Genomic DNA, 22393 nt, shown 5'->3' with positions numbered 1-22393 from the left:
CACCATCCTACGGAGACGCCCAGGGGACATGTTTACCAGATGCCCGAACCTTGGTGTTATTGGTGGAGGTTGTGTGGCCTAGCTTACTTATACAGTGGCATGGACATGATACAATTATTAAATATATACTAAAGTATTTAGGCTATTTGTGTATTAATACAATACACTGCACAATATAATGTAATTATAATATGTGAATATCCAATCCAATCCAATCCACTTTATTTCTATAGCACATTTTACAAACACAAAGTTTCCAAAGTGCTGCACAGAAGACTCAGAACATAAAAATATATATATATATAAAATATAGAAAGAATAAAGAAAGAATAAAGAAAGAATAAACACCACAGTGGACCACATAACTCACACAGAGTTAAAAGCCAAAGAATAAAAGTGTGTCTTTAGACGTGCCTTAAAACACTCAACTGTAGGGGCAGTTCGGACATGGAGGGGCAGGGCATTCCAGAGTTTAGGTCCAACCACAGAAAAGGCCCTGTCCCCCCGAGTCTTAAGTCTTGACTTAGGGACCACAAGCTGGTGCTGGCCCTCTGATCTCAGTGTCCGCGCTGGCGTATAAATTTGGATGAGGTCCGAAATATATGTTGGGGCCAGTCCATTCACAGCTTTAAAAACAAACAATAAAATCTTGAAATCAATCCTAAATATAAACAGGGAGCCAATGCAATGAGGCAAGAATTGGAGTTATATGCGCACGCTTTTTGGTTCCTGTTAAAAGTCGGGCTGCAGAGTTTTGGACTAACTGTAAGTGTGAGAGTGCGTTTTGATTTATACCAATATAAAGTGCATTACAATAGTCCAAACGAGAAGAAATAAAAGCATGTTTAGCTTGTTCAAAACTGCTAAAAGACAAAAACGGTTTAACTTTGGCTAAAGTTTGCATTTTTTTTTTTTTTTTTTTTTTTGTAAGGCAGATTTAACATAAGAATATGTGATTTTCCACCATGGGTCCCGCCGTTAGAGATGGGCCCGAGCCTGAAGCTCTGCTGTGGGACGCTACTGCAACTAAAAGTTCAACAAGCATTAGCATCAAAATGTACTTAAAGTACCAAAAGTTAAAGTATTCATTATACAGAATGACTCATTTCATAAAAATGAATATTATATTATTGGATTATAATTAATGATGAATTCATGTGTAAGCATCACTTGCAGCTCGTGAAAGAGGAAGTGATTTCAATTGATTGAGGGTTTTTAATCTATAATAATCATAATTTATTAGTTGATTATATTTTGTATGAACAATCTGATTATGCATAGTAACTAAATCTGTCAAATAAATGTAGTAGAATAAAATGTACAATCTTTCCCATGTAGCCTAGTGAGTAAAAGTATAAAGTGGCAAGAAGTGGAAATACTCAGTAAAGTACGAGTACTTCAAAATTGTGTTTAAGTAAAGCCTACCTATTATCTGATCATTTTGTTATTTGATGTCTCATGCATAGAAAAAAACAAAATGAACATCATGAATGAGTTAGTTGTTTTTATTGTTATTGTTAAACTATTATAGATTTAAGAATTGAAATATTATTTGTGGAACTCTAAAGCCTTTTGAAAAAAACTAAAAACATTAGCCTGCATCATGATAATTTAAATGAATGAATGTGAAAACTTTTTGCGGATCCCCTGGCAAAGTGCCACAAACCCCATTTTGAGAATCACTGCATTAGAAGCAACTGTAACTTGATTTTTTCACAGAAACACCACATGTCCAGTCCGTCATAGATCCATCTCCAAATATACACAGCCTGTCCAGTCCTGTTTAAATTTCAGTGCGGAACTGAAGTGTGGAATTCTTCATCTTTTTCTTGTAGTCTTCATCAAACTGTTCATTCTGGGCCACAGTGAAATGGTTCTTCCAGTCACCAACCTTCCCTGAGAACCACAGAGAGAATCACTGTTTTTTTTAGCTAAAAGAGGAGATCTGATTTTGTTTTTCTTGTCACATACATTTAACTATTTATTCATTGAAGCTAAAGTGCGTGGTTTCTGTCGCCCCCATGAGGAATTCTAAGTAATGACAACAATTCTGTCAGTACATCCACATGATACAAGCCTTCTGTGATCGCACTTATTAACACCCACCCCTCCTCCATACAGTTGCTAGTAGCCAAGGAGGACACGCAGGATTAGAAAAAACATGATGAACTCTTCAGAAGAGGTCATTATTTTTACTCGAGTTTGTATGCAAAGTTGCCGGATGACACAATCTTCTGAACATTATAGCCATACAGAGAAATACATAGAGAGTTGTAAGGAGGTGAAAGTCTTAATTAGCTTTGTATCAAGTCATTTGGCAATGGCTTGAATGTAACGGATGTTTATTAATATCAAAAAGTTATGCACTAAAGCTTACCTTTTCTCATAAAAGGAGAAATTTTGAAGTCCATAACAAAGTTCGTAGAGAAGTTGGCCATGTCGTCCTTTTTCATATTGTCAAACTGCACTCCACTTGTAACTCTTTTCTTCTCCTCGACTGAACGAGACAAACCAAGAAAGGAGCAGAGTTTGTCTATTTCCCGTCCAGTATCCTGGAAACAGAGTTGTCTCAATCAATGCATTGTTACCAGCTAGAAATGAAAGGTAGACTGAGTAGGAAGAGACACAGAACAACAACTAAATTACCTCAATCAGATCTTCGTAGAACATGTAATGGAGTTTTGAGTAAGTCTGTTTCTTCTTCCACCAGCCGTTCACATGGTCATACCAGGATCCAAACACCACTGTATAGCAACAGACCAACTCATAAAATCACTGTAGTATTCAGAAAAATACATACATGCATACATGCATCTCTGTATCAATAAAATACATCATCATACATCATACATACTCTTTCCCTCCATGAATCTTTGGATGTAGCTGCTCCATTCTCCCGGCTCTGGCTGAATCTTGTTCATGCGATCAAAGTGAAAATAAGACACCATGTTGTCTTTGGCATTGCGGGCCACGTAGACTATCTACAAAAGAAGAAAAAACGCTTCAGTAATCTGAAGACCAACGTTACATGAGACATAATATACTTTTACACACCAAGTGTTTGTTGTAGTAACTGGTGGTAGACATGCCTGAAGTTCTACTCAAATTTTCTTTATTTTTTATTATTAGTTTTTCAGCACCACAGGTGCATGTACTGTATGTGTGTATGTGGTGTGTATGTGGTGTGTAAGCGTGCGAGCATGTTTGGAATGATACTGTACCTTCTCAGGAAATCCACAGCAAATGTAGTTGTGTAATGTGCAATGGCCATAAAGACATTCTGTTGTTACTGCACTATAATGTGAGAGTTGTGTTGCTTTTTCAGATATGAATCATGCACCTTTTGTCCCTTCTAAATGTACAATTAATACAGCTTGGCGTTCTGCCCTTTGCACAGGATACTTTCAAGGGTTGGGGCAAGAGGGTCAAGGGGGATCAGGAGAGCTTTTAGGTGAAAGCAGTGGAGAGGGCTGGGGTGCAGGGACAAAGGTTTCAGGAGTCAAGTGAGGGTCAGCGGAAAAGGGCGACCAAAGGGGGCTTATTTGTCATTGATATAATGCAAAGAACACAAAAAATTACTGACCCTGCAGTTTTGCTCCCAAAAGGACTTTGGCACAAACTGGAATGGAAAGTGAGTTTTAATGAGTCGAGGAGAAGTCAGGAGGTTGTCTGCCTGGTCTTTTCCTGTATGAAGAGGTAAAGATGGAGTAAGCAAAGTGTCACAGGGCAGAAGTAATGGGTACATTTGTTTGCTGTGGTTTTTATGTTGCATGATTTTACGTATTGGGTTTCATTTTTCTGCTTGGCTGTTTGAAGTGTCACTCTCCACCCGATTGGAAAGAAAATCCAACCCCCATTTCCCCACTTACAAAAGCCATGATTCTGTAAAATGCTTTAACAGTTTAATAATAAACTAATAAAAGGCATATGAACTTTTCAGATACAACAGTAATGTTTAATGAAGTTTAAGCAGAAGGAAAAAATCCCTGCACGGTACACTTAATGTTCAATAAGTGTTTGTATATTTGTGATGCATGTACATGTATGTTTGATCAACCTGAACCAAAAGACGGGACAATGATCTCCAAAAAAGGCACTCTTTCAAAGATTGGGATGGATGTCTGACGCTCTGTCTGACCAAAATACAGCAGGTCAAGGATGTAGGAGACCCATGTGGTTCCTAAAAGACAGACAGAGACAGAGAGAGAGAGAGACAGAGAGAGAGAGAGAGAGAGAGAGAGAGAGAGAGAGAGAGAGAGAGAGAGAGAGAGAGAGAGAGAGAGAGAGAGAGAAATTATGGCAACCCCTCACTGCAATACACATATCTTTTATGAGCTCATAAAGCATTTATCTTTGCTGTTTATGTTCATGGACTGACCTGCTTTCGGGTATGTTGCAATAAGGATATCATCTGGCCTGGCCTGAAAGTTTTGAATGTTCTCCCAGTTGTCTGTGAAAAAGTGAGTCATTGAGACTCCGTGGAAATCAAAGATTTCTGGTCGAGAGATCTTATTGAAAAAAAGAGAGAGAGAAAAGAATTGTAAATCAAAGCATATGATCATTGTGTGCGAGTAATTGAACTGCAGCAATTTGACTGTGTGGAAAAGAATGCAAAGATTGTTCACTGTCAGTTGCAGACACAGAAGTCAGAATGTTAAAAAAACAATGAACTTCTACATGTCATCTTAAAAGGAGAGAAACAACAAATATCTCATCAAAAGGACATGGTGTACTCAAAGTTTTAGTGTTAAGTTGCATTTTAAAATACTTCAGTCCACAAGTCCATTCTCTTTTCCTCAGCATTACATGTTTACCAAGAAATTAACTTCACTTGAGAGTGAAGCAGAGTGAAGTAGCTCTTTGAAAAAAAGATGTTTAGACTTTAGTTTAAATTAAAGACATACCTTGTGCGGATCAAATGACATTCTTAATGCTGCTGGTTTCTCTGCTGTATTTCGACAATTTTCTCTTTCTTCTGCTCGGATTTTTCTCAGATAAGCAATCAATTTCCTTCCTCTCTCTCTTCTTGTTACATAACACTTTATCCATTGTAATTGGAGGCTCAGTCAGATGTTATATGGTTTTCCAGGCCCTCCCCTTTCCAGATGTCCAGGCTTTTACATTGTATTCCCCTGTTCTCTCAGCAGTAGAGAGATATATGGAACCATATAGCCTACTTATTTGTCAAGAATCAACTTCTTGCAGTATGTTCAAAACATGCATCAAGAATTTAAACAGGAAATATACAAAAAACATACTGCATGCACATTGAAGCAATGTCAGCCAATTGGGAGTTAGCTACACAGTGTGCATGGTTTCAACTCAACACATGTCTATATTCATTTGACTTTGAAGTGCCTTTGAGTTCATAATACATGGAAAGAATAAAGCTTTTTTGCAGTGTTCTGTTTTACATCTACAGCTCTGTTCTGTTAAAACAAAAAGACACAGCATGTCCTAGAGAGAACCACCCTTTCCCAGATATGTGTAAAGAGTCTTGGCCCATTTTCAAAAATACTCCCAATGAAGAGAAAAGGTCAAGAGGTTTAAACAAATAATGAAGGTGCTCTTCAGAAGGGTACACAATAGTTCAAAAAAGAAGAAAGGTCCAAAGCACTCATCTGGCAAAAGGATTAAAAAAAGAGCCTTTATTTAGATGGCTATTACAACACTTTGGCATGTTACAGTGAGCCTGGGGAGGAAGTAAAAAATAATCTTCATCCAAGGGCAATGTACAGCTGTGGATATGTTGCAACCTTTTAATGGAACATTTCTGTTGCACACCACATTTAAAGAACAAGTCAAATTGGATGTTTGGCACAGGCTAAAGAATAAGAAAAAATAAGTTGTGTCTGTGTGTGTAAGGGGAAGGAACACTCTTTCAAAACATGTCAAGCAAGGATAAATTACTGTAATTATTGACTTTCAGATGGAGATTAGCCGTGTGCTTGAAATTTGCCAGGAAAGTGGTGCACAAAAGCGAAGTGTATTTACTTAAAAACATAATCAGACCGAAAGGACAACACAGTACATACATCGACTTATTTCTTAACTTCAAATTTAAATTAGATTAGATTAGATTCAACTTTATTGTCATTTAGCAGAGTGCAGGTACAGAGCCAATGAAGTGCAGTTGACATCCAACCAGAAGTGCAAAAGAAGAATTAAATACCAAAGTGCAGGTTGAGTACAGTATTCTGTGCAGTTATGTAGACTGTAGAGATTAATTATGTACAACAGTGATAAATACAGGTTTTCCAGATTACATGTCTACAGTGACAGAGAAGGAGTAGAGAGGGTTATGTACATAGGGTATAAATAGACATTCTATATAAATTATATATATATATATATATATATATATATATATATATATATATATATATATATATATATATATATATATATATATATATATATATATTACAGGTTTATGGGCAGGTTATGGAATTATATATATATATATATATATATATACAGTAATTTCACAATTTTTACTTGAATGCAGTCTTCACTCTATTGTGTGAATAGTTATCAATAGAAATGGTGAAATGTGCCAAAAGTTGGTGGGCCTTCTTATTTTTATTCTTTAAACAAAACACAAAATATACATCTCGCAACATGAACAAAATTTACAGATCATTATTGGTATATGTAACTTATATATGTCGTCCGGTAAGTAACAAGAAACTGCAGTAAATGACAAAGACACGCTTGCGGTGATGACACCATGACATAGTTCGTCCACCTGAGAGTACTAACAAGTTCATTTGTCAAAAGTAGCCTAAAAACTCTGCTCATTCGATAGCATTCAATATTATTCTCAGTTCATACAAATGTTTGTTTAGGTTACATGTTTATGTAAAAAATAAAAATCCGCCTATAGCCATATCAGTGTTTCCCAAACTTTTTACAGTTATGTACCCCTTCAGACTTTTAACCTCCAGCTTCATATGCTACCCCTACCACTTCATAACCCCAAAGATTCTTTAAACCATCTCTGATAACCCCTGATGTTGCACTGTTATATTAATTTAAAAAATATTTTTTGTGTAACCCCTATGTCACTTCATGTAGGCTACCCCTGCGAGTACACGTACCCCAGTTTGGGAACCAATGAGCTATGTGTTTCTCAATATATATAAAATGTCCCACTCGCCCCATCCTGGGCGGTCCTCTTCTTTCGGCACATGCCATGCAGGGGCTTGATCTGCCCGTGACAAGGATAGCTCAGTTGGTAGAGCAGGCGCAAGTATATAGAGGTTTATGCCTCAACTCAGAGGGTCAAGGGTTCGAGTCCGATCTGTGACGATTTCCTGCATGTTTTCCCCGTCTCTCTCCTCCCTTTCATAGCTGTCCTATCCTTTAAAGGTGGAAATGCCCCAAAAAAATGAAAAAAAAAAATCTCTCTCAGCTGCCCTTGTTTTAAGCCTGTCTTTTTTGGGGGGGGCTTGGTACCCAACCTCAAATTGTAGAGGGTGGAGGTGATAACATCCCCCTGCTGACCTTGCATCCTGTCTCCCCCTTGCCGTAGCATCTTTGTTGTGCATCTTCAATCTAGTTGTGATATCAGTCTGCGACTGTGGATGTTGGAACACTGAGCTAGTAGTTGTTTCTTGGTTAGCTTAGATGTTGGGTTTCGAAGTATCCATTGGTCCCACATTCTCTTCATGTAACCCCTTTGCCTATAGGGTCACTTGTTAGTGTCTTGATTGTTTTGTCAAAATCATAGACTGTAAAAGCAGTCTTTGGTCAAAAATACTATTTCCAAGATCAACAAACTCACTATTAAATAACTATGAAGGCAGAAGAATATCATACATTTATAATGTTGTTTTTAAGTAATATGTTCGGGATTTGATCAAAATAAAAACAGTGTTTAACCGGAAGTGACGTGTTAAGACGCTATCGTCACAGGAACTGAAAAACGTATACAACAAAAATGGCGTCTCCCGGCGAGGCAGCGGTGGGTAATACACACGTGGGGGAAAAGAAGAAGGTAACTAAGAATAAATCATTAGTGAGAGAGTTTAACTTCTAATACCATCAGCTAAGAAAGACTAGGACCGTGCTTTTCAAATACACACAACGTACGTGGCATTAGCTGTGCTAGCATCGGACAGCTAACGCAAGTAGCGCGTGTGTAACGTTAGTGTACGGGGTCCTGGAGGAGGCGAGCTGACTACCGTTTCAGGGCACAAATAAATACATTAGGCTTTGTATTGTTCTAAAAGTCGCTACTGCTAACCTGCTGCCGTTTGCCCCTCTTTACTAGCCCACATCTCGTTACTGGGAGGAGCCGCAGGAGGATGGGAAACATGAAAACAAAGTGGGTGAAGACGGAGAACAGACTGAACAGTCTTTGGAAAAGAAGACGCGACAGACGCAGAAAGCAAAGAAAAGGAAGCAAGAAGAGGATCAAGGAGATGGAAATAAGTTTATATCAGGGGTAAGAGAATGGACGTGGTTGTTGGGTCACTGTCATTCAGGGAAGTGGGAAATATATCTACAGAATAACACAAGATGTATTTTTTATTCTGATTAAGATACATAAAACTGCAGTTGCAATACAACGTAGGAAAGGCTCGGGTATAAGATAACAGTAGGTGGACATCCAAAATATACTGCATACAATGCCAAAATACAGGTTAACAGTGTGGATCATCAAATATAAACTGGCTAACAGTAAGGGTAATTCTACATGGGTTACATATAGATGTTTATGTACAAATCTGAAGTACAGGTATAAGTGTGTCTGCTTAATAAATATATAGTTATAGGTATATTTATCTGAAGGAGGAATATTTCAAGGGCTAACGATTCATGACATTTACAGTTTGATAAAATACTTTGCCACTCCTTAAAAGTTTTCCCTTTTTGTTTTACATAAGTGGCTTTAAGATTGTAAGTTGTGTATATATATAAAAATATATATAATTTTTAATACGTTTTTTTATACGTTTTCTATCTTAACAAATATATAAAACCCTAAAAGTGACCAAGTCCAATATGTGCAACTGATGCAACGGTGTACGTGTCAACTTAACTGACAAAGCTACAGATCAAATGGGTGGCGCCTCGTCCTTCCACTTAAGAAGAATTAGTTGTCTAGCAATCAGAGATGCAGGGCAATAGCATTTAATTTGTATTTTGGAAGGTAACCTTCTTTAGCAACTGCTCAAAATATTGCTGTCAGCAGAGATTGATTGATAGAGATCTCTAACACATCATCCCAGTATTTACAAAGAAAATTATATTTAAGCTATACCACAATCTTGCATTATCCCAGAATCCAAACAATATCTATTTTAACACTCTAGTATTGGTATTATGTTAATATATCTCCCAGCTCTACATTAATTTACCTATATTTTAATGTTTCACAAAGTAAATCCAGTGTACAGTACAGGCCAAAAGTTTGGACACACCTTCTCATTCACTGCGTTTCCTATTTATTTTCATGACTATTTACATTGTAGATTCTCACTGAAGGCATCAAAACTATGAATGAACACATATGGAATTATGTACTTAACAAAAAAGTGTGAAATAACTGAAAACATGTCTTATATTTTAGATTATTCAAAGTAGCCACCTTTTGCTTTTTTATTGATAAGGGACAAACTTCCACTAATTAACCCTGACAAAGCACACCTGTGAAGTGAAAACCATTTCATGTGACTAACTCATGAAGCTCATTGAGAGAACACCAAGGGTTTGCAGAGCTATCAAAAAAAGCAAAGGGTGGCTACTTTGAGGAATCTAAAATATAAGACATGTTTTCAGTTATTTCACACTTTTTTGTTAAGTACATAATTCCATATGTGTTCATTCATAGTTTTGATGCCTTCAGTGAGAATCTACAATGGAAATAGTCATGAAAATAAAGAAACACATTGAATGAGAAGGTGTGTCCAAACATTTGGCATGTACTGTATGTCTTCTGATTATTGTTCATACTCCTCAGAAATCTGACCCTTTCCCTGGGCCTGCTCCTATTCCAGAAGACAGGTTGCAGAAGTTCAAGAGGAGAGATAAAACTAAAAAGGTAAGCACCCCAATGTTGCCATTACAATTTCTAGTAAATAAGTGAAGTTATCTGTTGCCACAAGCTAACATCTCATTCCTTTATTCTTCTTGTCCTAGCCTCGCCGGCAGCATTACAAGCTGAAAGACATGATTGCTCGCTCGGAAGAAACCTCAGAAATGGCCCAGAAACAAGCTGCTCGGTTTGACCTCCTACTCCCAGAGGATGCGGGGTAATTTGTTCTAAAAGTTGGCAGGCTGGTTTGTGTCACCGTGTATGATGTGACAAATATTAAATTATGAAAAATGTCCCTTTTAGCCATTGCTTAAAATCCTGTTTGTGGCATGTTTTCCTCTAATCTAAGGTTTCTAGAAGGAGATGAAGACGAGGACACGTGTACAATCTCTCAGGAAGATATTGCAGATGTTGTGGATATAACATCTGCGACAAAGGTGGGTTACTGACCAGATACTAGTGTAGATGTTGGAAGATTTCACTTCTGACATGTAAGGGCTACTTAAAATGTTGATTTACAGCAATTGCCCATTGTAAACTATGAGTTTGTTTTGGGAACACCATGCCGTACACAGCTTTGGTTGTTTCCAACCTAATTTATTAACTTATTAGTAGATAATTTGTATGGGCTTAACTTAAATCCAGTGTGTTTTAAATGATTTAATAAAAAATAAAAAAGCATAATCGTGGAAAGCAAGTAAAATACGGCATGTTTAGTAGGGGACAAGATTGTTTATTTTATGTATTTCACAAGCACTTTTATAAATACTTTGACAGGTTTGATGTTCCCCATGTTGTTTGCCTTTTATTAATTCATTTTTTTCTCTGTCCCACTTCCTCCTCAGTATTTTGATCTGAAACTGTCTCAGTTTGGACCATATCGAGTAGATTACAGCAAGACTGGACGGTCAGTATCTCGATCTCTATACTTATACAAATATACAAAGATAGAGTACAGTGGGTTTCTCAGAGCTTTTTCACTGACAACAGCGGCCCGCTGCATCTGAAAACGGTGTTAAAGACAGCATTGAGACTGAACCCAAACAGTAATGTTGAGAGGTAATGAAAATAATAAAATGCTAAACGATGACATCTATTGCATGTCTGTCCATTCAGGTAGAAGGATTTCTCCTCTGTTGCTCTTCCTAATGTGTCCTCTATTTTATACCCTGTAAAGGGATTTTTTGGTGGAGTTTTCCATATCCAAATCGAGGGTCTAAGGGCAGGGGGAGTCATATGCATATTGTGAAGTCCCATGAGACAAATTTATCATTTGTGATATTGGGCTGTATAAATAGCCTTGACTTGAATGATGCTAAAATGCTCCTTAAAGCTGGGTAAATTGCAGATGTTAACTTTCTGTGGCTTTATCACTACAAGTTAGTCCTTCTACCTTATATAGAAATATTGATTTAAATGTTTGAATTGTGGGCATTTTGTTAACAGTGCGTTTTCTTCACTTCAGTCAACTGCTGCTTGGTGGGAGGAGAGGGCATGTTGCCTGTATAGACTGGCAGTCCAAACAGCTAATGTGTGAGATAAACGTGATGGAGTCTGTCAATGATGTAAAGTAAGTCATCCAACTTAACATTGCGCAGCACTACACAAATCCCAACACTTTGTACACTACAGTCATGCTTCACCTACCAGCAACTGTTAACATAAATAATCCAAAATCAATTTCTGCCTTTATTTAGGTGGCTCCATAGTGAGGCCATGTATGCAGTGGCTCAGAAGAAGTGGCTGCATATCTATGACTCCAATGGAATAGAGCTACACTGCATCCGCAAATTCAATGATGTCCTTCGTATGCAGTTCCTCCCCTACCACTTTTTGCTAGCAACAGCGGTGGGTTCATTTAAACTCTATTTACAGGTTTTGGACACTATGTATTGTGAGTTTATTTGAATGTATTACTACAATAACCAAAAGTTGTCTTCTGATTGATTCTGAATTTGCCACAAACCCTGATGTTATCTAACATACATTAATAGAGGTTTTCCTTTTGGTTAAAACTATATTTAGTCACATTTTGGGAAATTGTTATAAATACGACAACTATCGTTGGATAACTTCAATCCGCAAGAAAAATAAGTGTCTTTTTCTATGATTTCCAAGCAGATTTATGGACGTTTCTTTGGAATGAATATCCTCGGGAAGTTTAGATGCTAGGGGTTTAAAGTACCTTAATGAGCTGTGTTGATAAGCAGGACAAACTACAATAACAAATTAAACCTACGAGCAGCGATGGACGGGCCCTCGCGCCTCTGCGCGCGTCGGGGTTACCGGCGGACACCGCTCCTTGCAACAGTGCATTCGCGTGGCACTCAGACGCCGCAAACCGTCAACAATGAAAAGGGAACTCCCCGCCGAGTTCAACGATAGGTCACACAAGACTCTACGTCCTACGGTTCATTAGCTGTGAAAGGGGGCGTGGCTAAATCATAGGGGGCGGGTCCAACCATCACCAATTAAAAATGAAGCATTTGCTGAGATGAATGATACCTCACACAAGACTTTACCTTAAATGGGTCAGCATGTATGAAAGGGGGCGTGGCTTAAACATAGGGGGCGGGCCAAACCATCACCGATAAAGAAGGAAGTCTCTGCTGAGTTCAATGATACCTCACACAAGTGTTTACATCAATCGGGCCATTAGTAATAAAATGGGGCGTGGCTTGAACATAGGGGGCGGGCCAAACCATCACCAATAAAGAAAGAACTCTCTGCTGAGTTCAATGACACCTCACACAAGACTCTACCTTAAACGGTTCAAATGTTATGAAAGGGGGTGTGGCCTGAGTAAGGGGGCGTGGTCATATTATAGGGGGCGGCTCAGTATCACACGTAGACCACACATTCTGAGTTTCATGCAAATCGGATGATGTTTGTCATATAAGGCATATTTCCTGTTGCCAGCGGGGGACGCTCAATTTTGACCTGTAGGTGTCCTCAGGCATGAACCCTTGTTAATTGTGAGAAATTTCGGGCAGATACGACAACGTACACTCAAGTTACAACAACTTCTTTGTTCATCGCTAAACACTCAAAATGGCCGCCACGCCACGCCCACACCGTCTGACGAAAAGTTTTTCTTTTAATAAATTTTCATCGTTAAGGTGTTAAGATGGTACAGACCAAGTTTGAAGTCCATCGGATGAAATCTCTAGGAGGAGTTCGTTTGTATAGCACCTTGACTTTTATGCCTACTTCCTGTTGCCACTAGGGGGCGCTACGACTAAGTAAATATCTGCCTTGATTTGTCCTCAGGGTTGGACTCTAATGAATCCTGAAAAGTTTTGAGGTAATCAGACAACGTACACTTGAGTTACACCCACTTCCTGTTTTGGCGGCGAAACGCACAAAATGGCCGCCCTGCCACGCCCTATGACAAAAAGTTTTTCTTTTAACAACTTTTCATCTTTAACATCTTAAGATGGCACAGACAGAGTTTGAAGTTGATCAGATGAACTCTCTAGGAGGAGTTCGTTAAAGTACGACATGTGGAAATGGCCAAAATCGCACTAATTTCGAACATTTAATTCAAAATGGCGGACTTCCTGTTGGGTTTAGGGTATGGCTCTAATGAAGTTTTTTTGTACATCTTGACATGTTACATATGTGTACCAAGTTTCGTGAGTCTACGTTAAACTCACGTAGGCTCAATTTTCGTAACTTTCTAGGGGGCGCTAGCGAGCCATTTTTGTGCGCCTATTCCCGAAACCCTTAAAATATGTACATTTTCACCAGACTTGATGCGACCGCCAAATTTGGTGAGTTTTTGAATATATTAAGCTCCTCAAAAAGCCAATTCATTTGACGGGAAAATAATAATAGAAAGAAACAGTAATTCCTTCAGTTTCAATAGGGCCTTCGCCGCTGTCGGCGCTCGGGCCCTAAATAAGCATTTACCGGCCCTCTTCATCTCGCGCAGCATGTTTGTTTCTCCCTACACACCACACAGTTTGAAAGCCCTTAATCTAAAGTAAAAACAGTTAATCTAAAGCAATCGCATTGACCAAACATTTTATTTCCCAGATTCTTTAACACAGACTTGGTTTCACCAACTGGAATTTTAATTGGCTCTGACAAACCTTCCTGTTTTTGCTCTTGTCTTTTAGAGTGCTACAAGTTTCCTGCAGTACCTGGATGTGTCAGTGGGAAAGGAGGTGGCAGCCATTTGCACCAAGACTGGCCGGCTTGATGTGATGTGCCAGAACCCTCATAATGCCGTCATCCACCTCGGCCACTCCAACGGCACGGTCACCCTCTGGTCTCCCAACCAGAAAGAAGCCCTTGTCAAGATGCTCTGTCACCAGGGCGGTGTGCGCTCTGTCACTGTAGACAAGACGGGCACGTGAGTCACCTTAAAACTTAACACTTCGTATGTAAGAGTACATTGATATTGGATTTCTTTTTGAGGTATAAAGCTGTAGATAATTATGTACATTATGTAGAGGTGGTTTTCACAGTAGCTCCGGTATAAACATCATTAATTAATATTTTACTTTAGTCTTTGAGAGTGTGATATAAGTTATTGTAACCATTGACAAAATCCTTTCTTCAACCCACCGCCTTGGGACAACATATTTTTAAGGATTTAGTTGTATACTTGGCCGCCTTGCATTGCACTTTGATTAAAGGGGTGATAGAATGCAAAACTGATTTCACCCTGTCCTAGTTGAATAACAACAGTTCGGTGGGTAAATAGGACATACATAGAAGATCAAAATCCCATTGACACCCCTTTACTATGAAAGTCTCATATTTTGAAACTGCCGCTGAAAACGGGCGAATCTCAACAAAGCTGGAAGTTGACGTCAACCTCCCAAAAACCGGAACGTTTGTCAGCCCATGGGTGTATTAAGAGAACGGTCACGCCCCAACATTTACATAGGCTACACAACTGACCTGAGATCAGGTAGTCTTCTGAATCTAGCTAGGTCACGCAGATCTCTGCTATTCCATTACAAAATTCACTTCTGAAACTTTTTTTATGCGAGAAATCAACTATGTAACGCTCCAATATGGGCCACTTTACGAAAATGGATGGCTAATTGCAAATTTTGTCCGACTGTGTGTCGGAGTTCAGCGCCGGTGCTGCCTGTGTTGCTGCCTCGCCGCCCGGCCTGCCTCCCTTCACAGACCCCGGCCTGCTATGACATACTTGGAGCTCCGTCACGACTGGCAGCCCACATTTTATTTCCCCAATCGCTGCCGTGACGGAGCTCCAAGTACCTCATAGCAGGCTGGGGTCTGTGAAGGAAGGCAGGCCGGGCGGCGAGGCAGCAACAAAGGCAGCACCGGCCGCTGAACTCCGACACACAGTCTTACCAAACTTGCAATTGGCCATCAATTTTCGTAAAACGGCCCATATTTGAGCTTTATATTGTTGATTTCTCGCTAAAAAAAAGTCTCAAAAGTGATTTTAATAACGAAATAACCCGATAAACAATGTACAACTTTGCAGTGTCTGAAATATGAGACCTGCTGTCGAGTCTCCCATGTGTTTCAATGTAGTTTGCTCAAACCAATCAGCACGTAGCTCATTCTGAATATTCATGAGCATACCATATTTGGAAAAAAAGCTCTTGTTCCAAATAGAGCCATATTCACAGGGTAGTTAAGGGCATAATAAAATAGCATTTGGGCAATTTTCAGCCCAACCAATGTTACATACCCTATTAAGAGACCTCAAGGAACAGTGTAAAATACCCTATATAATCATCCTATCACCCCTTTAATATTTTTATGACGGGACGTTCTTTTTGCAAAAGACAAAAAGATGAGTCTAATCTATCCATATAAAGTATGTTCTTTATTAATGCAGCTTTCCATTGTAATAATTTGTGAATTGTAGTGCTAGTGTCCCCCAGGCTAAACACTGGGTTGTTTAAAAATTAACAATTTGTAAAAGAAATCCATAAATAAATAAAAACTTTATTGTCACATTGGAATATAGGATGCACCATTAATCCAATCGTGATTACATTAAACAAAAATTGTGCGATTTAATTAAACATAAATGTGTGCTGTATGCGTGACACGCTAGTCTCTGTGTGCACTGCAGTCTCCACATTGTTGCACCTTTTCTGTCTCACTGAGGTCAAACCAGCGGCCTCTTTTTATCACACAGCCGCACTCGTACACTAAGTTACCGCTCACTCTCCTTTCTTGACCACTTGCACACTCCCGTCACTCCCTCAACGCACCTTCCATTCTCGCTCTCACTTACACTACCCCTCGTCCCAATGTCCACAAAATATATGACCAATCGGTCTCTGTTTAGGCAGTAGCCAATGTGTTGTGTATGGTCATGGGAGAATCAGAAGTTTTATTTTTAATTATTTTAATTATATCTAATTTTAATTATATCTACTTTTACTCTAAGAGGAGGTTGTACAAAGTATATTTAGTAACCCATCTTAAATGGTATTGTTTATAAGGGCATACAAAATGTATTGTTTTTAATGAGGCTTTACGTATTTTTACCATCGCAATGTGACTTTTTCTCCAAATTGTGCAGCCCTATTGGAATAACTATTACATTTTATGTTGTGAGCAGTAAACTGCAGTTTCTTCAATGTCCACCAGAGAGCAATGTGTTGTTATGGTCTCCTCTTGGCAGATATATGGTGACATCTGGTATGGATAAAAAGCTGAAGGTATATGACATTAGAGCCTTCAAGCCCCTCAAGTCCTACTTCCTCCCTGCTGGAGCTTCCTGTTTGTCTCTGAGCCAGAGGGGTCTGCTGTCTGCAGCCACAGGGGACATTGTTCAGGTCATAATCACCACCACACTACACACAACCTGATTTGTCATTGAAAAATGATCTAGTGCACAGGAAGTGATGCGTTCCATCCTTTCTCTGGGCCTCAAGTTGGTTACTGCAACACAGTATTGAAAACAACTAGGCCTGCATCTAATGCCTATTTTGATATTGGATTAATTTGTCATTGATTATTACTCCCATTCATCGATTATTATAATAAAATAATTTTTGTATTATTTCCAGCTTTTTATTCAAAAAACAAAACATTTTCCCTGTCTTCTTGTAAAATGCTCTTTAACACATATGTAGATACATACCATTTTGTTTTAGTTAATAATAATCAGATATTACTGAAGTTTCTGTTTCTGTACACTGGAGTGATGCCATGCATCAAAATGTAGACCCATCTAATCGATGATGAAATTTGTCTGCAACTATTTTTGTTATTGATTAGTAGTTGCAGCTAGGGCTGCTCGGTTATGGGAAAAAATCCTAATCCAGATTTTGGTCAATATTGAAATCATGATTATTTAACACAATTACTTATTGTCTTTTGGAAAGAAGTTGCAATTATTGAACTGTGAAACAGGGAAAAAGTTAAACAAATCAAAAGTGAAAACACCTAGAACTGTGAAATTTCCCTTAATTTTCCCATTTTTTTCCCCATTCAGAACACAAGACAAATTAAGAGTTCACTTACAAAACGTTATGTGTGAAAATAATCGTTTTTCTCTGTCGATTATTCTGTTTTTGTGATCGTTTAGGAGGCAAAATCATGATCGCGATTAAAAATTTCTGATTAATTGCACAGCCCTAGTTGCAGCCATAGAAACAACCTACATTTTTAAGGTTACCAAATCGGAAACCGGAACGCTTGAATTCACAGTTACATAAGAGTTCCATTTTAAGAGAATGACACAACCTATGGGGCAAGAAGTATGGGAATTGAGTGTTACAACAACACAGTAGACCTTTTTCAAAGCAGACATGTTTGTCTTGTCATAGCAGCAAAAGCACAGGTGAAACACACACCTGTGCTTTTCTTGCTATTACCAGCACAAAATATATGCTGTGAAAAAGGTCTGCAGGGACTTCTTGTGGCCAAAGACAGAATTTAAAAACAAGCTGAAATTGTGCACGCTTTTGCTAAATAAATTTTTTTTAATCACAATTTAGTCTCTCTTTTTTTTTCAACTGGAGATACATAGGACACTTCTTTACATATTGATAACCTTTTACTCTCATATCTCCTAATCTGTGTCTGTGAAAACTGTTGTCTCCCTGCAGGTGTACAGAGATGTGTGGAACACTCCAGTGAGTAAACCCTACATGGCTCACAGAGTTCAAAGAACAATTTGGGGAATGAACTTCTGTCCCTTTGAGGATGTCCTCGGGGTGGGTCACGGAGAGGGTTTCACCAGCATGCTCATACCAGGTCCGACTCCATTTTACATTATACCATTTTTAAAGGGTATCTTCGATATTTTTCAGCATGGGCCCTATTTTCCCCTATATTTGTGTCTAATGGGAACAACCATTTTTGAAATGCACTTCTGCTATGACAAATGTTTCAACCTCTACCTGTGAGAAGTTTCTCTGTTATTTTACTGATGACGTGGCATCTGTCAGGCAAAACACCAGCGTTAAATTGAGTGTGTTTTAACCTGCTGCTCCTGCGCGTTCTGCAGTGTTTAAAGAGTTTGAGCCAGTTTCTCTGTCGTTGCTCACTGAGGTGGTGCAACACATTAAACCTACTAACTGTCCCTTAGACGCGGGCGGGCGGGCGGGCAGAAGAGAGATAGTAAAAGAGAAAGCAGACGTGTTGTAGATTCAACCGGAGCAGAGTTAGTGGTTATTCATGTATAATGTCGGCCCTGGAGGTTAAGGCATGGAGGCCAGGCCGGGTTCGGACAGATATTTAGAAGCAACAGACACATCAGCGCGATAAGGAATTTGTTGTAAAATGGTGCTGCTGCTCCTTTTTAAGAGAGGTGTGTGTGTGTTTGATAAGTGGGCAGAAGAGAGATAGAAAAAGAGGAAGCTGATGTGTTGTAGATGCAACCAGAGCACAGTTAGTGGTTATTCATGTATAACGTCTGCCCTGGAGGTTAAGGCATGGATACCCGACCCTAGGCCGACGGTACCTGCCGGGTTCGGACAGGTATTTAGAAATTATGGTCGGGGTCGGGCTCGGACACATCAGCGCGATATGAATTAGTTGTAAAATGGTGCTGCGGCTCCTTTTTAAGAGAGGTCTGTGTGTGTGTGTGAGAACACATGCATGCAAGTGGAGGCATGAGAGTGTCTTTACACTTTCACCAACTTTTTTAGCATGTCTGTCTGCTGCTGGCTGTTGTTCTGTGTGATTTCCTGTTTTTCTGTGTGATTTCCTACCACCAAAATCCTAACCCACCAAGAAGATGCCCACAAATGATGTCAGAAATACTTTGCACAGCCTTTTGTGGTGAACTCAGCTCTAACCAAAACATGTACAGTTCTTGCAAAAGCTGTAAGTGAGATAGAGGAGGCACACAGCCTTCCCGGCACTGTCACAGCTTTAATGAGCCTTCGCACCTTAAGCTTCCCAGGGAGACGAAAAGACTACCTTAATGAAACAATAACTAAGGTTTTCAAATTGTGAATACCCTCTTTCATTAAAGACTCATAACTAAGATCTTTTTCTCAAGCCATCTGATTCATCAGCTACTAAATTATGCCAAAACAAAGGGGATTTCACAACATCACACGCACAGTCAATTAAAATACCCTGTGTTCATGGGAATAATTGGAATATTGAAAATAACAGGGATACAACTCCGTGTTCTTTCGTGCTCTTAGAGTCGGATCAATGATGTTACCTCTAAATGAGCAAAAGCCCCGATGACAAAGGTTGAAAAGCTTCTTCGGCTTATAGCCTTAACCTTAATAGTGGCACTGTGGGGACACAACATAGAATTAAATGTAATTATGAAAAAATGTTTCCAACCCAAGAGGTGCCTGTGAGAGGGAAACCAGAGAGGCTGTATTCATTTCACACAGCCCCGGGTGCTGAGAGGATATGGCAGTCCTTTTCATATTGGCAGCTGTTTGATCAGACTAACAGCGCTCCTTAACTGAACCATAGCTGCAGGTCTGATCTAACCTCCTCATCAGATTCAAAAGAGACACCGCGTCTCCAATGCACTCCAGGCTCTTTCCATAAACACAGCTGAATTATTCCTTTGAGCGCTCCTTGCTTGATACTGGCCTCCATTTTTATTTCAGAAAACAGAAGGAGTCTAAACAACCAACAAACCTCCCAGTGGTAGATATGGAGTAATGTTTCCCAGTGTCACTCTTATATCTGCCAGCAAGGGTGTGACATTTTACAGTGAGGGCATCTGATAGCTTGTAGATCAACTTTGGCTGATAGTATTCTCTTCGTAATGTGGGAAATAACAGGGAAAGTAGAGAGCAGCAAAAGAAAGAGAGAAAGAATTCATCACAGACACTGACAGTGAATGGAGGTGTAGCTAGCATGGCTCTGTGTGTTGTGTGTTGATCACGATTATCAGAGCCATTGTAGATGACTGATAACTGAGGAGTGGTGTTGTGTAAGAGTGTGTGTGTGTGTGTGTGTGTGTGTGTGTGTGTGTGTGTGTGTGTGTGTGTGTGTGTGTGTGTGTGTGTGTGTGTGTGTGCCTCTACAGTTGAGTGTTTTGAGGCACGTCTAAAGACACACTTTTATTCTTTGGCTTTTAATTCTGTGTGAGTTATGTGGTCCACTGTGGTGTTTATTCTTTCTTTTATTTTTTCTATATTTTTAAACCTGATGTTTTTTTATTTTGTTTAAATAATTTTATATGAATTGTTTTGTATGTTCTGAGTCTTCTGTGCAGCACTTTGGAAACTTTGGGTTTGTAAAATGTGCTATAGAAATAAAGTGGATTGGATTAGATGCAACCGGAGCAGAGTTAGTGGTTATTCATGTTTATAACTAGGGCTGGGTACCGAACGTCGATACTTTGATGGTATCGAAAAAAGTTTCCAAGGTTCCAAAAGCGTCTGAGCGCCTAAGGATGTGGATGTGAGGAAACTGGTGGTTCAGCTTAATGTTGTCATGTGTTTTGTTTTGAAAATCTAATCTGTGCCTTAACACTGTTCCCATCTTTACCTTTGTTCTCCTTCATTTGCATTCACAGGTGCGGGAGAGCCTAACTTTGATGGACTGGATGCAAATCCATACAGGAGTGCAAAACAGAGGCAGGAGTGGGAGGTTAAAGCCCTGCTGGAAAAGATCCAGCCAGAGCTCATCAGCCTCGACCCCACCGAGCTGGGACAGGTTGACCGCGCCACGTTTGAGCAAAGGCACCAAGACCGGGTCAAAGCTCTGGTCAGTGTCAGGAAGCATCTTATTGGCACGCATCAAATTTTATTTTAGGATACAGACCTGTACATTTTGAAATTCTGACTCTTGATCATAACATGTGTATTACCATTTACACCCTTCTAAAAGCATTTTTTTGTCTTCCCAGGGCTTTGACCCACTTGCCAAAGAAAAATTCATTCCCAAGTACAAGAAAAAGGGTCGTAGTTCAACTGGCAGTGTTGAAAGGCGCAAGAGACAAGTGGCTCATGAGGACCAGAGGGTAAATAATCTAGAATATAAGATTAAGAGCAATGCTGCAACGACATTGTGATCTTTCTGCTATATCTGCAATGTTTGGCTCATCTCTTGACTTGTTTACCCCCCAGGATGTAATCAGGAGAACTGCGGAGGACAAAATGAAGATTGAAAAAGAGAGAAAGAAGAGGGAGAAAAAGGAGGCAGTGTTATCTAGCCAGAGATCTGCTCTGGACAGATTCAAAAAATAGAAAAGGAGCCCCCTTTGTGCAGCCCAAAACCAGTGACATTCTGTGGGAGTGACCTTTGAACTTCAAATAAAGGACACATTTTTTGGACACATTAGTCCGCTGGGAAAAAAACAGACTGCAAAAATTCTGGATGTAGCCGGCTAATAAAGAGTCATTCTCATGGGTGGCGGATCATCTGTAATCAATGTTGAGTGCAGTGAAAGGACAGATCTATTTAATGTCTGTAGCCTGAAGCATTCCTGTCTACATGGTTGGATAATGTGAGGTGCCATGGCTTGTATAAGTGTCATCCAGAATTTGTGTCGAGTTGTATTTTTTTCTCTACTTATAAACCAACTTTTCACACATTTTTTAGTGCTTTGGTGGCTGAACTGACTGAGCATCAAATGTTTTCTATAAATATGTTCTAAAATAAACAACATAATGCCAAGCCTCGGAATTCAGTGTTATTTGAGATCACAGCTGACTGTAAACATTAGGAGTGGGGGAAAAATCGATACAGCATAGTATCGCGATATTTCCGTGGCAATACTGTGTTGATACACAGACGCCAAGCATTGATCTATTTTTATATATGAGTTGGTCAGTTTGTCTGCTTGACAAATAAAATGGAAGTGTGGTGAACAAACGGAGACATTAATCTCTTAAGATAAAACAGATGTTGACAAAGTTTCCTTTTGGGGACATCATTTGAAATTGGGAAAATTTGAAGTTGGAAAAAAGG

At 39.3% G+C, this 22393-nt stretch overlaps 2 protein-coding genes across 3 annotated transcripts; one reads left to right on the top strand and one right to left on the bottom strand.

Annotated features, from left to right (window-relative positions):
• Window positions 1-1491: 1491 nt before the first annotated feature.
• Window positions 1492-5046, bottom strand: LOC114558688 (cytosolic sulfotransferase 3). Its single transcript, XM_028582823.1, has 8 exons — window positions 4905-5046; window positions 4379-4508; window positions 4058-4180; window positions 3584-3684; window positions 2855-2981; window positions 2647-2744; window positions 2378-2552; window positions 1492-1896 (listed from the first exon to the last, which is right to left on the bottom strand). Exons 1-8 carry the CDS (start codon window positions 4923-4925, stop codon window positions 1784-1786), a joined length of 888 nt encoding a protein of 295 aa, XP_028438624.1. The 5' UTR covers window positions 4926-5046; the 3' UTR covers window positions 1492-1783.
• Window positions 5047-7903: 2857 nt separating this feature from the next.
• wdr46 (WD repeat domain 46) lies at window positions 7904-22099 on the top strand. Of its 2 annotated transcripts, none has more exons than XM_028583115.1 (14): window positions 7904-7966; window positions 8276-8449; window positions 9968-10048; window positions 10147-10259; window positions 10392-10479; window positions 10888-10949; window positions 11508-11612; window positions 11740-11890; window positions 14164-14399; window positions 16671-16824; window positions 18103-18250; window positions 20997-21187; window positions 21330-21443; window positions 21550-22099. In XM_028583115.1, the coding sequence occupies exons 1-14, from the start codon at window positions 7943-7945 to the stop codon at window positions 21667-21669; spliced, it is 1761 nt and encodes a 586-aa protein (XP_028438916.1). In that variant the 5' UTR covers window positions 7904-7942; the 3' UTR covers window positions 21670-22099. The 2 variants fall into 2 exon arrangements, with proteins under 2 accessions (XP_028438916.1, XP_028438915.1); XM_028583114.1 differs by having other exon boundaries at window positions 7908-7999.
• Window positions 22100-22393: the final 294 nt, after the last annotated feature.

This window comes from Perca flavescens, chromosome 7 (genome assembly GCF_004354835.1).
Source record: "Perca flavescens isolate YP-PL-M2 chromosome 7, PFLA_1.0, whole genome shotgun sequence".
Lineage (NCBI taxonomy): Eukaryota > Metazoa > Chordata > Actinopteri > Perciformes > Percidae > Perca > Perca flavescens.
Note: the sequence above shows the minus strand (reverse complement) of the source record. Positions and strands in the feature narration are given on the sequence as shown.